Raw genomic sequence first — 13,620 nt, 5'->3', positions numbered from 1 at the left:
TCAATTCAAAAACAACATGAAAGAACATCCATTCTCGTTCATAAATTACCTAAATAAAATATAACTATGAATGCCAGATTAGAAATCCTTATCTCAGACCAACAGTTTTACATAATGTATATTTTGCAGCACAACTCTGAATTGATTAATCCCAGACGGCCTACAAGCTTTGAGATGACTAAGCAAAGTTTAGTGACTTGAATCACTTACCCAACGTTTGGCAAACCAACAATGCCAATTTTCAAGGATGTCCCAAATCTTCCAATGATTGGATGTGGTTTAATTCCATCACCTCCCTTTTTGGGGGGCATCTGAAATTAGAAATAGAAACAACTTAATAGCCTAATATCCCTTTCCCTACTTCCTAGGATTCCAAAAGCAACACATATTCTAACAAATAAGAGTAATACAAATGTGCATTTTATTGATTACGGTATGTCAAATACCTTCTTGGGAGCCATAACAGCCACACATAGCAAGGCTTGGGCTTGGGGATGCCCAAGAGACAGGAATAGGGGCAGTAGCCAGGCAGCAGCCAGGAATACAACTGTACATGGCACCCTTCCTGTGCCACAGCTGAATCTGAATCTGCTGCAGCTTCTGCAAAGCTCCTGGAAATGCTGAGCTAAAAATAACCATCTCAGAGCCCAAGAAGGGACTGAAATTCAGCACCGCCGATCCGCTCCTGACGTTTTCGGCTCTGAGTGGCAGCTGCGATGACTTCCCAGACAAGTCAAACGAGCAGGCGGGAGGACTCTACAGAGCAGGATTTGAACTCCTCCCTTGGGACGTATTGGGAACCTGTCTCCCAACTGAGGGGGAGGGTACCCCAAAACACAGAAAGCATCAGCTGCACCCCTAAATCACGCCTCGTACAAGGGGGGCGACTAGCTGGCCGCTGCTTGCCATCTCTGCCTGCACCTTCCCAGTCCGGCAAGCATTTCTCTTCTAGCGACAAGTGACCATCTTTCAGACTCATCAAAACAGCAAGCCGGGGCCACCAGCATTCCCTCCTATCAGCTTCACAAACCAGGATAGGGCACCTTCATTCATCCGGGCAAACCCACAACACCCCGAGTCGCGCACGGTGGCATCCACCATTCGGTGCGCCCCACCAGCCCTCGTTGCCTGCACGCATCAGCCACTTTGAGGAGTCCCGCTTGGGCTACAGCTGCACCGAAAGCAGGCGGGCTAAGCAGAGCCGCAACCTCCGTCCCCGCCTCCCCTGACGGACAGCAGGCAGGCAGGCCTCTGCTCGCACGCCTGTTTCCCACCTTCCGCGTGGCAGCTGCCGCTAGGAGCTCCTCGCCTCCTTTCCCCTACTCGCACAAAACAGCGGAGAAGAGGCGGAGGGGAGGGACGCAAGCCCCCGAGGCCAGGGTGGGAGCTGGGGAGGAGCTGCAGACCCCGGGCCTCCTCCAGCAGCACCCCCCCGCCACAGCACGCGATGCAGAGTGGACCGCGGAGCCCTCCCGAGCCCGCGCCGCGACCCCGCTCCCCGCGCGCCGTCACCTTGCTGCCGGGCAAGCAGGAGCGCACCACGGGCTGGAGAAGCGGCAGGAAAAGCGGAACGCCTCGCGCGCGGCCACGCTCCTGCCCAGGCAAAAGCAGCCGGCGGAACGGGAGGGACGCGCTTCCCTCTGGGGCGGAGACTGGCGGAGGGGAAAGGTCACGGGGAGAGAGAAGCGGGGCGCGTGGAGCTGCGCGAGGAAGGGAGCCGCCGGGAGGGGGTGCCTCTTCCCACGGAGCTGCTCTTCGGGGTCCCCGCCCGGCAGGTCCAGGGCGCCCCGCGTGCGCCGGTGACCCTTGCTCGGCAGCCTTGCTCAGTCTGTGATTGGGCCTCCTAGGGTGCCGCCGCCTACGCGGATCTCACTGTGAGGATCTGATTCGAGATAAAATCGCAATCCGTTTCTCTTTCCTCCACCCTGAGTATTTGGCCGGGGGGCGGAGGTTCCTCTGGATAAAGCATGGGCGGCCTCCGTTGCCAGGACGAGTGATATTTACTAAGCTGATTTTGGAGCAACAGCTAACTACAGGAACACAGTTTTGTCCAAGTCAAATTGCTGTAAGGCTTTCTGCACAAGGCTGCCCTTTTTAAAATTTATTTAATTTATACATACACACTTAACAAAACAATCTTTAATCTTAAAAGAAAATAATTGCTTTTTTTTAAATTATACTACAGACTAAAAATGCAAACTAAGAAGGAAAAGAAAAAAAATCTAATTGTCCAAGTCAAATTGCTGTAAGGCTTTCTGCACAAGGCTGCCCTTTTTAAAATTTATTTAATTTATACATACACACTTAACAAAACAATCTTTAATCTTAAAAGAAAATAATTGCTTTTTTTAAAAATTATACTACAGACTAAAAATGCAAACTAAGAAGGAAAAGAAAAAAAATCTATATACTTACCAATAGTCACTGGTTTACTAATGAATTCGCTGCTATAATATGAACAAGATAATATCGTATCACAAAACCTCTGCCATAGTAACACATGTTGCTGCATTCTTTGATGGGTAGAAAATACTGCATTTTCCAAACAGATAAATCACACACTTCCAACAATCATTCCTTGACATCTGGAATACAGGTAGTCCTTGCTTACCAAGGGTAATTGGGACCAGGAAGCCTGTCGCTAAGCAACACGGTCATAAGGCGCAACATCACGGGACTGCACTGACTTACGGCAACAGTTTCAGCAGTCCCAGTTGCCATCATTAGACAAATCCTGTGTGGTCACAGCATCTTGTCACATGATCACCATTTGCAACCTCCTGACATTCCCCATTGACTTTGCTCGTCAGAAGCAGCAGTGAAGATCACAAATGGCGATCACATGACCGCAAGACACTGGAACGTCATAACTGCACGCTAGTTGCCAAGTGCTGAATCATGATCATGTGACCATGGGGACGTTGCCACGGCCACAACTACAAGGACCCATCATAAGTGCCCCTTGTTCAGCACCGTTGTAACTTCGAATGGTCACTGAACAAGCAGACATTAACCAGGACTGCCCGTAATATCACTTTTCCAATTTCTTAATATAATTCTTTTAGCCACTCCCCCCCATGCCTGATACAACCGTAATTCCTGACAAAAGAGTCAAATTTCAAAGCTTTGATAAATAATTCAACATTACATTAACATCTTTAATATTTAAAGATTTTCCCATAAATCTGCTTAAATACTTTAATATACCATCCCCCCAAAATACTAAATGATCACGTGACCATATCGTATGGGTTGGTGAGCCCTCAAATGTTTTATACCTCCAGCATAAAAAAGTCTGATGTCCATTCTTTCAACTACATTCTTTGGAGAGTCCAATATACCAAAAAAACCCCACAATTTTTTGATGAATCAACCTTAATCTCAAATCATTTTAACATTTTTAAGGACATGAATCCATTAATTGAGCTTTATTGGGAATTCCAGTTTTTTAGTCCATACTTGAAATATCCCAGAAATGTCCACTTTAAAAATATTCTTGAGCTTTTGATAGAGATATGTTATAGATTTTGATGCTGTCATGGATTCCATGAAGTAAGAAAGCAACTCAGGTGCTTTTGAGGCAGCCAAAGCGTCTGGTCCACATTGTTTCATTAGAACATGCTTAAGGTGGAATTACCTCCACTGTTGCAAATTGGGAAGACCAAACCCAATTTGAAGTCAGGAAAAATCCTTAAAATAGTCATTACATAGTAGTTGATTTAAAGTCATGATCCCAGATTCTGCTCAAACTTTCTGGTAGAATTATTTACCATCAGTTTGAAAGTAGAATTTTTCCAAAGAATTAGATATTCATGAGACTCATTATCAAAACTCAGTTTATGTCCCATGATGGCCCAATGATTTCTCACCACTCATGCTCCTGGAAATAAAACACCTTTTCTGCTATATGCTGTTGCAAACACTTGCTACAATTTTAAAGGAAATAGATAATAATAACTTTTCAGCTTAACCCATTAGGGATAATATTCAATTACATTTTTATTCCACCAGCAGATAGCTGATAAAATATTGGCCCAATGATATTTTTGCAAGTCAGATAAATTAAAGCCACCTTCCTCAGATGATAATCTCAATGTAGCCAAAGAAAACTTTGGTGGTCCACTATTATTATTATTATTATTATTATTATTATTATTATTATTATTAATTTGACTTTTCCCCGCCCATTTCCCCACAACGGGGGACTCTGGGCGGCTTACAACAAACTAAAATCGGCCATACATAATTAAAAGATTATAAAAACCAAAGTACAAAGAGAAAGATCAAAAGGCTAAAAAATCCAAGAGGCTGATAGAGGCCACACCAGGCTGCTAAGGGGCCAGCCAACCCCATTTTTGATATCCTCCCTTCCTGCCACAGGCCAGATGGCAGAGCCAGGTCTTCAAAACCCTCCGAAAGGCCTGGAGTGAGGGGGCCTGTCTCACCCCCGGGGGCAAGATGTTCCAAAGGGCGGGGGCTACAGCAGAGAAGGCCCGCCTTCTGGACCTCGCTAATTGAAGTTCTTTTACCGTGGGGATCCAGAGCATGCCCTCTCTGTGAGATCGGGTGGGACGGGTTGAAATCATGGGGGCGAGGCGGTCCTATCCCAAATAAATTTCCTAAATAATTTATCAATCTAAAGGAAATAGTTATTTGCTATTAACATAGGAATATCTTTAAGATATTAAAGGAATTTTAACCCATCTATTAACATCCACTTCAACCCTTTCTAAAAGTTTCAACATTTATTTCCACATATTTAGAAACAGGTTTGGGTATATAAAACCCCAGATGTTTAATATAATCAGTAGAAATCACAAAATCCATCTCTTTATATAACTGTATTCACATGGTAGGGCCCAAGGGAAGTAAACAAGATTTATCCTAATTTATCTTACAATCAGAATACTTTTCAAAATATTGCACAACCTTTACAAAATTAGGCAAAGAAGTAGAGTACTGATCCAAAATTGCCAAAATACCATCACATACAGAAATAATTTACACTCACACCCTGCCAATGTAATAGCCTTAATATCTAAGATTGCCTTACCGTGGTGGCCAAAGGTTCGAGAAACAAATACCAAGGGCAAAAGTGGGCAGCCCAGCTGCATACCACATTGTAACTGAAAAGAGTGTGAAATCATTTGATTTGTTATAGCTTTGCAGATGATAAATCTCAATCCACTGGACAAAATCCTGTAGAAAGCCATATCTAATAATCACTTGCTTTAAAAATTTAATCCCAACCAAATCAAAGGCTTTTTCTGCATCTAAAGATACTAATACTGCAGAGTCCATTCCATCCTTGGCTATATCCATTATATCAAATAGTAACTGTAAATTATCTGATGCCTGACAATTTTGGATAGACCCAGACTGGAAGGGATGAATTATATCTGGTAAGACCTTCCACAAGTGTCTAGCCAGTATGATAGTTAAGAATGTGGATGCACATTAATAAGTGAAATAGACCTATATCTAGCACAAAATTTAGGATACTTACCCGATTTTAAAATTAATCTTATATATTCCTCATAGAATGATGATGGTAATTTACCATCCTTAAAAAATTCATTATACACATCTAAAAGCATTGGGGTCAACAGAGCTGCAAATGCCTTAGATCATTCCAATGAATACCATCTGGACCAGAAGCTTTTCCATTCTGCAACAGTTGAATAGAATCTAATACTTTCTGGAGTGACAAAGGAGCTTTCAGCATGTCAATAGTTTCTAATGATAATTCTCTTCTATTGATAACAATTGAATATTCATCTGACTCAGCAATTGATCAAACTCATGACTGTCCCTCTTCTCATGCAACTATAAATTGATTTATAAAAAAGTAAAAACTGATTATTAATAGCAACAGAATAAAAAACAGTCTGGCCATCCTTGGTAACTATTTCAAAAATTAAACTCTGATGATTTTGTTGCTTCAAATGATGTTCCAGCAACTTACCAGGTCTTTAGATTCTCAATACTTTAATTGTAATCTACTCAGTGAAAATTTAACTTTCTCAGCATAGAAATCCCTAACTGTAACTTGGCTAACACAAATGTTTTATAAGCTTGCTCTGTGGGCTCTTTTGCATAATCTAACAGTCTTTCTTTGACCAAAGTTTCTGTTGATGCATAAGACTTTTTTCTCACTTTCTGTTAAAAGCATAGGCTATAACATAACCTGGCATACAAGCCTTATAAGAATCCCATACATTCTGAAGAGTGGATGAATTAGGATTGATTTTTTAAAAATTGTGAAGTTAATTGTCTAATAACTTTAAAAAACCCTCCTCTTGTAGCAAAGAAGGAGTCACTTGTTTTGTGAGATGGGCAGCTATATAAATTTGAAGGAAGGCAGGCAGGCAGGCAGGCAGGCAGGCAGGAAGGAAGGAAGGAGAAAATACCACCTTCCATAGACTGGCTATGAAAGGTTATGGTAACAAGAGCATGGTCTGATACAACAATTGAATGAATAAAAGAGTCTAAAACATATTCCATTAAGGAAGATGAGAAAAAAAAATCCTAGAACACATTCTATGAGCATAGGAAGGAAGTGTATAATTCCTAAAAAGGGGATGAAGTGAATGTCACACATCTATCAATTGAAATTCTTGCTTATAAATCTGGAATACTTTCTAATTTTAATTATAACTCTACTTTTTAGGAGAAGTATTCCTGTCCATTTCAACATCCATCAAAAGATTTAGGTCACCCCCTAAAATCAGATAGTCAAATACTAAATCACGTATTCTTGCCATATGTCTAGGAAATAATTCCAGATCATTTTTATAGGCCAGTATAAACTGCAGTTGGCACAAAATAAAGAAGCCAGAATCTTTATGATAACTATGTTCTCAGATCATAAAGCATTAGCAGACCAGGTGTGATATCAGATCTACAGAAGAACCAAATTCTGTTCTTTGCAATCTGCAATAGCATAGATGGGCATAGTAGGCTCCAGCTTCTTCTTACTATTATGGTGAGTCTTTGGAAACAAGAACCTGGTATGATTCAATGCAAAACCTGCCCATTGCATGGAAGAAGCAATTGAAAGCATCCTGTAACGGTCTGTGGGACTATCCTTGAGACACAGGAAGAGGAAGAGCCGCAGCAAGGGCAACAGTCAAATAAGAGACATCTCAGCCCACTGAAGGAATGGAGGCATGGAAAGTGTCTCAGAAGGAACCCTCCCAGTTCCCTGGAAAGTAAAGGCGAGGGTGGGGGGGGGGAGATATGCTTTCAGACTTGCAAGATCCGTCACTGTAACTTTACAATAAAGGTAGTGTCAGTACTCATGGTTTTGGTTTCTTCTCTGGACTACCTTGGAGGGCTGACACATTCATTAATAGCATAATTGGGAAGGGAGTTCAATATACTTTCTGTGGAAATGTTAAACTATGTCTGATAAGGCTATGTTGGCCTATTGTTCTTCAGTTTCAGCTCCCTGTTTGTTTCCAGGCCAAAACACGGCGCTGGTTTTAGCCATTAAAACCTGATTTACTTCGGGGCTGAGTTCTCAAAGAACCATCTATGTTTTTATGAGCTAGCCCAAAATTAAAATTAGAGGTTATTTTGCTAGGGGACCTGTGACAACTTAGAGCAGAGCAGTGATTCCTACTCATTTTTCACATTTCTTGAGTTTTAGGACAAGAGTGGCACTGCGCTCTTTAGACTGAGAAATGAGGCTTTTCAGTGGTGACTCTAGTAGGTTAAAATTTCAAATTTCATCACCGTTGACTTTTTCAAAATCCACAAAGACATGCTAGTTTTTGTCTTTGTATGGTACTTTAAAAATATGAGGAACGGGACTGCGAGTCACAAAAATGTAAGTAATAATTAGTCCATAAGGTGCAACAAGATTGCTGTGTTTTGCCATGACAGAGTAAAAAGCAAGCTTTTTTAGCCCATAGATTTGGCTGATTGGTTTGTGTTGAAAAAGGAGAAAGAAGTGCTTCTGTGAAAGATACCTTACACATACTGTAAATCTAACTCTTTGCACACTGAACGGGAGAAAACCAGTGGTTAAGGTGATGGACAACGCCTTGGGGGTTCACTCAGTGGCCAGCTGACTTCATAAAGCTATGAGGACAAAACAAGGAGAACTCCATTGCTACCATGAATTGCAAGGGTACAAGTGAGACATAAATGTGATAATAAAGTTTATTTGAGCAGGCAGGAATTTGGTGAAGAAATGACATATAAAAGAGACAAGGGGAAAGCTATTACGCCAGCAGAGAAAAGCATATGGATAATGCCATCTCATGTAAGTATATATAAAACTGCAGCCAAATCTAAAATAAAACTAAGTAATCAAACATAAGGGAGCCATATTAACTGGTTGACTTCTGAATGGGGACACTTTGAATTCCTTCCTATTATGACTTTCTTTTTGTAATGTTGCCTGAGCATCTTTAATTGGTCTTGCAGTGAAGTGTTTGATTTGAGAATTCTGATCTGAAATTACTTACATGGTTATTTGCCTATCTGTATTAACATTTTCCATTTCTCACAGATTCTTGCATTCATACACAAACCTTTGAGACCAGGAGAATTAAAATGGATCACACAAGCACTGATCAATATGAGGTCTTACTAAAAAATAAATCAGTATGAAAGTATCAGTTCAATATTTCACTAGGTGAACTTCCTCAGAAAAATTCTTGGAAGTTACAACGTGCAATAGAAAAAGGAATAATTTTGCATCTTGTCCCAGTTTAGGCTATATATCTCTCTAAATATAAAAGGCTCCACAGGTGTTTGGTTTTTTTTAATTCATATTATAGCCTCAAGATTTGTGAGAAGTGTGTTCAAGGTAGACAGTGCTACATTAGAAGTATAATTGTTCTGATTCTATATAAAACAGCTACTTTGCATCAAAATGATTATGTTTCTTTCCCAGCTCTCCTTTCCAGCAGCTTTGACTGACTGATTGATTATGTGCCATCAATAGACCTTCTCCTGAATGATTTGTTGTTAACCTGTACCCCAATGGTACAGCCATGTAATGGACTGTACAAGTAACCTTGAGGAACAGGAGGAAGAGTCGCAATCAAGGCAACAGTCAGATAAAAAGAAAGATGCATCCAGGGCAGAAATGTAATTTGAGAAACCATCTCAGACAAGACCTTCCCTAGTTCTCTTGAGGATAAGGGGGGGGGGGGAGCACATTCAGTCTTTCAAGATTCTGTTACTGTAGCCTTATAATAAAAGTAGTATTAGCATTCATAACTTTGATTTCCTAGTATGGTCTACCTTGAAGGACTGACATCCATTTCCACTGTAATTGAGTCCAACCACCTTGCCCCTGATCATCCTCTTCTCTCTCTATCTCTTCCAGCATTATGGACTTCTCAAGGGATATTGGGTGCTTAATCACCATTAATTATAGACAGGAGAATATCCCATACAAAAGACTGAGCAAGGGATTTCATTTAGTCATCCTGACATACTGCCTTTAAGCGTATGTCATAATTAACTCATAAGCACCATACAATTTTTCAAAGTCTATTCACTTGATATTACAGCTGTAATAATACTTTGTAGAACAGAATGTTTGAGCAACAGAACCCCATTCAAGCCATAGGCCCAGCATATCTAGAAGTGTGTCTGCAGATCAGCACCAGTATACATATGTGTACGGTGGACACCTCCTAACAAGAAAAGCATTAATGGCAAAACTTGAAGTGCTTTCCCCGATATTCACTTTGTACAATAATCAGTTCTAAAAATAACAAAACCTAGCGCTGGCAGTTTGACACACAGAAATGACAGCTGAAATATCAAAGATCCCACTTCATTGTCACTTTCTAGGTACCATCAGCAATTTAAAACATTCTGTACAAATGGGAAGAAAACAGGTTACTGGGTAATTTGGGATGACAGGAAGTCCTATAGGTTACATCCCATGTATTTTGTTTTGATAACTAATCATATTTAAGCCTGAGATGTCAACCAAAGCCCCAAGGCTATAGCTAGTCCTCCTGGGCTTCTTTACGTGACCACTGCATCCTGGTTGATTCCACACATTTCTATTATTTTCATGGCCACAAAGTTAAAGCTCCAAGTAGAGCAAAGGATTGCAAAAATCCTTTGCACCTTCTTGTTAATGTACATTGTGGCTTGACAGGTGGAAGCAGAAATATATGTAGTGTGAATGTGTTTCAAGCTTTGTCTATTCATACCAGACATGCTTCTTTATTTTGCACTTATTTTCACTGTAGCTTGTTTCACCTTCTTAGTACATTCCTCTGCTATTTTTTTGCATATTTGCGTTTTACAAGGTTCTCCAGAAGGTATTGGTGCTGCCAGGGTGCACAAGGCAGTCAGCTGATGAGGAGAGAAAGGAGCGATGAGAATGGATAAAAGAGAACTTCAAAGTCCTATGAAGCCTGTTGGGATTCTCCCTAGCTGGGACAGTCTATGACTAAAAGGACTGGGATTGGCCAGAAGAATTCCTAGAGAAAGGGAGAGATTAAAATCATCAGCCAGGCTGATTTGGCATCACCATATTCTGATAGTGTGGGAGTTGAATCTAGATTCTCCTGTATGTACAGTGTGAGATTTTCTATCCAGATGGGGCTCCTCCTGCAATCCTTGTCTGCAATCCAAGTGTCAGTGGATACTTCTTGAGGTAGGAGAAGCAGAGAATTTTTGTTGAGGTTTGTTGCCCTTGTGTCTATTTGTGGCCTTTTTAGGGGCAACCGTGTGGCTACCTGGGGGAAAAGTTGATGAACTAGAAAGGCCAGCAAGAAGAGGAAGTAATCTGGGTACAAAATAGTCATGTGATCCTCCCTTCAGTGCCATCAGAATATGGAATAACATGTTTAGAACATAGAATATTGTATTATATATAGTTAAGAAAATAAATGTATTCAATACTTTAGTCCTACTAAAAACTATTATCTGTCCCTGTTTACAGTCCTCAGACAAAGCTGCCATCCACAGCAACCATGCAATCCTCTGAAAAATTGCAGATAGGTGCTATATTCACACGCTCACATGGTCCAAAGCATCTTTTTGGAATTGATTCCACAACATCGAATAAGCTGTGTTAAAAAAGATGAACCAGTATGAGTGAGATCTTCTGTCCTGCAGAACTTCATCCTCTTCACCCCCCTTTGACCCCTCTGCTTTCATCTGATCCAGCAAGTTTGTCTTTATGTTATTTTGCCAATTTGTTCTGAAATGAATCTTGCTAAACTCAACTGAGCTTATTGTCAAGAAAAAGATTTAAAATTAACTTCATAAAATGGTTAGCACAAATTTTTAAAAATGCCTAAGAATCACTTCAGAATCAAAATTTGAGTCCATGGTCTGTTGTTGTTGTTTAGTCGTTAAGTTGTGTCCGACTCTTCATGACCCCATGAACCATATTGCGCCAGGCCTTCCTGTCCTTCACTGCCTCCCTGAGTTTGCTCAGTTTCATGCTCATTGCTTCAGCGATGCTATCTAACCATCTCATCCTCTGCCGTCCTCTTCTTCTTTTGCCTTCAATCTTTCCCAGCATCAGGGTCTTTTCCAAAGAGTCCTCTCTTTGCATTAGGTGACCAAAGTATCTGAGCTTGAGCTTCATTATCGATCCTTCCAATGAGCAATCAGGGTTGATTTCCTTTAAGATTGACTGGTTTGACCTCCTAGCGGTCCAGGGGCCTCTTAAGAGTCTTCTCCAGCACCACAGTTCAAAGGCACCATGGTCTGTAGTAATAGCCAAAATAATCTACAAGTAATTCACAAATTATCGCAAGAAAACAACATCCAAAATTAATCTAAATAAACACCAGATAGACCAAGGCTATAGAGTTCTGCTGTACTCAGGCAACTTTTTCTCTTTCCCATTTCCTGTAAAAGTCAGTTGCTTGTTCTAAGTTGTGAGGATTTAGCCTGTTTTTCCTTCAGAACTTCCTGCCTTTGGCTGACAGATTGAGCCCATTTTTCAAGCTAATTCCTAGACCAGCCACTTCTGCAACCTCTGATCATCTGAAAACCAAAGAATCCCACCCATTTTTTAATGGCATAAATGCAAATGAACCTGGTGCTGAACAATGAGTTTAAGCTATTCCGTTTGGTTTGCACACAAACTAAGTATATAGTTCACATAAATCGTGGTTGTCAAACTAATTAATGGTGCCAAATACTTTCTAGTTTTCCCAAATTTGGGATCCTTCAAATGCGTTTGACAAGTTTCTAGCTAGCATGGACAATACTCACATTACCTGACACATCAGGAAATGGTGTTGTGTTTATACACAATTTTCTACATAGGATTGAGAAAGCATTAACACTCTCTTCCATGCAGGGAGAGATGACAACAGTTTGCATGGAGAAGCCTACTCTGGCATCTGAACTGCCTTTTTTTCAGTAATGCAGAATAACTGTTCTAATTCGTATCTTTTTTTTACTACAGAGCAAATCACTTTCTCTCAGCCGAACCTATCTCACAAAGTTGTGGAGAAAAGTGGGAAAGGGGAGTATGATGTACACCATCCTGAGCCCTTGAATGAAAGCTAATATCTAAATCTAATAAATAAATTTTATGCACAATGACTGCACCAATCTGCATTCTTGTCAGCCCTTTGAGATAGGCCAGGTCAGGAAATAAACACTGCAAGTATATGGGATTGCTACTTTATTGTTGTAGGGGATAATAACACAATCTAGTTTCCTTCTGCCCCCTCTTATGCCAAATATAATCAAGGCAGGATTCTTCTGAGTTTCCTTCTCACGCTTCCAAGACTGAGTTGTTGCTTTTCTCCCTTCTTCATCAAGGTTATCTCCACCTTCCTCTACAACCTCTTTGTTTCTACAACCCTGCAGGAGTTTGTATCATGCTTATAAACTAAGCAGATTAATTTTGACTCAGGCATTATTCCAGAGATTGCACTGCAAAATCATTTGTGTGATTTCCTTTGGTTGCTCACTGGTGAGAATTCCCACTTGTCCCACCTCCCTTGTCTTCAGAATTCACCTATCCTTGTGAAGCCAAGGCATCTTGGCGCTCTTCCCTAGAACCTTCCTGGATGCTCTGGCCAGCTAGAAGTTGCACAAGTCACCTCAATGGCCAGAGAGGGAGGACAATAATCGGGACACCAAAGTGGCAGTTGAGGGTATGAGGGACAATGCTTGTGCCCCATGGAAATGTCCCTACTCTTGGATAAGGGTAAAGCTGAATTTCTTCCAATATACTTTTACCTTTTGGGTCAGCTATGGTTAAAGCAGCATAAACTAATCAGGGAAAAGTTTCAATCTAAATAAATATTTTGAATGCATCCTCTGAAATATAAAGGAATATATTTTGCTATTTGTTAAACTAGCATTTTCTCTTTACCTTAAAATGGTCACAAAACACATTAAGTTGCTGGAAGCTTCATTGCAAGAGGTCAAATCTTTGTAGAGAAGTGTAAAGATAATAGCAGAATACCTTTCCACATCATAAAGAAGATTCAAGCAGGGAACAAGTGACGAAGGAAAGTTAGAATGAAGCAGCAAGTTTGTCAGAAAATGGAACAAAGCTTAGGAAGGGGCTGGAGAGAAAACAACACTGAAGGACAAAGTGGCTGGCTGACAAAAAGAGAAGGCTGTTGAGAAACATATCAGAAGAGATAAATAATTCAGAGT

At 40.8% G+C, this 13,620-nt stretch overlaps 1 protein-coding gene across 4 annotated transcripts in view; it reads right to left on the bottom strand.

Annotated features, from left to right (window-relative positions):
• OLA1 (Obg like ATPase 1) overlaps positions 1 to 1,756 on the bottom strand; it is a 104,786-nt gene extending 103,030 nt beyond the window's left edge. The window contains exons 1-2 of one of the 4 annotated variants that reach the window (XM_007430937.4): positions 1,513 to 1,756; positions 211 to 311 (exon numbers count right to left, since the gene is read on the bottom strand). In XM_007430937.4, coding sequence (XP_007430999.1) covers positions 211 to 311 — 101 coding nt within the window. In that variant the 5' untranslated portion in view covers positions 1,513 to 1,756. Of the gene's footprint in view, positions 1 to 210; positions 312 to 446; positions 605 to 1,043; positions 1,063 to 1,274; positions 1,397 to 1,512 lie in introns of those variants that run through there. The other 3 variants (XM_088135799.1, XM_088135798.1, XM_007430936.4) reach the window with 3 other exon arrangements.
• Positions 1,757 to 13,620: the final 11,864 nt, after the last annotated feature.

Source organism: Python bivittatus, unplaced genomic scaffold, assembly GCF_059951505.1.
Source record: "Python bivittatus isolate LINGU-HERP-01145 unplaced genomic scaffold, Pbiv_v1 ctg000200_np1212, whole genome shotgun sequence".
Taxonomy (NCBI): domain Eukaryota; kingdom Metazoa; phylum Chordata; class Lepidosauria; order Squamata; family Pythonidae; genus Python; species Python bivittatus.
The sequence above is the reverse complement of the archived record's forward strand: the minus strand, read 5'-3'. Positions and strand labels throughout refer to the sequence as shown.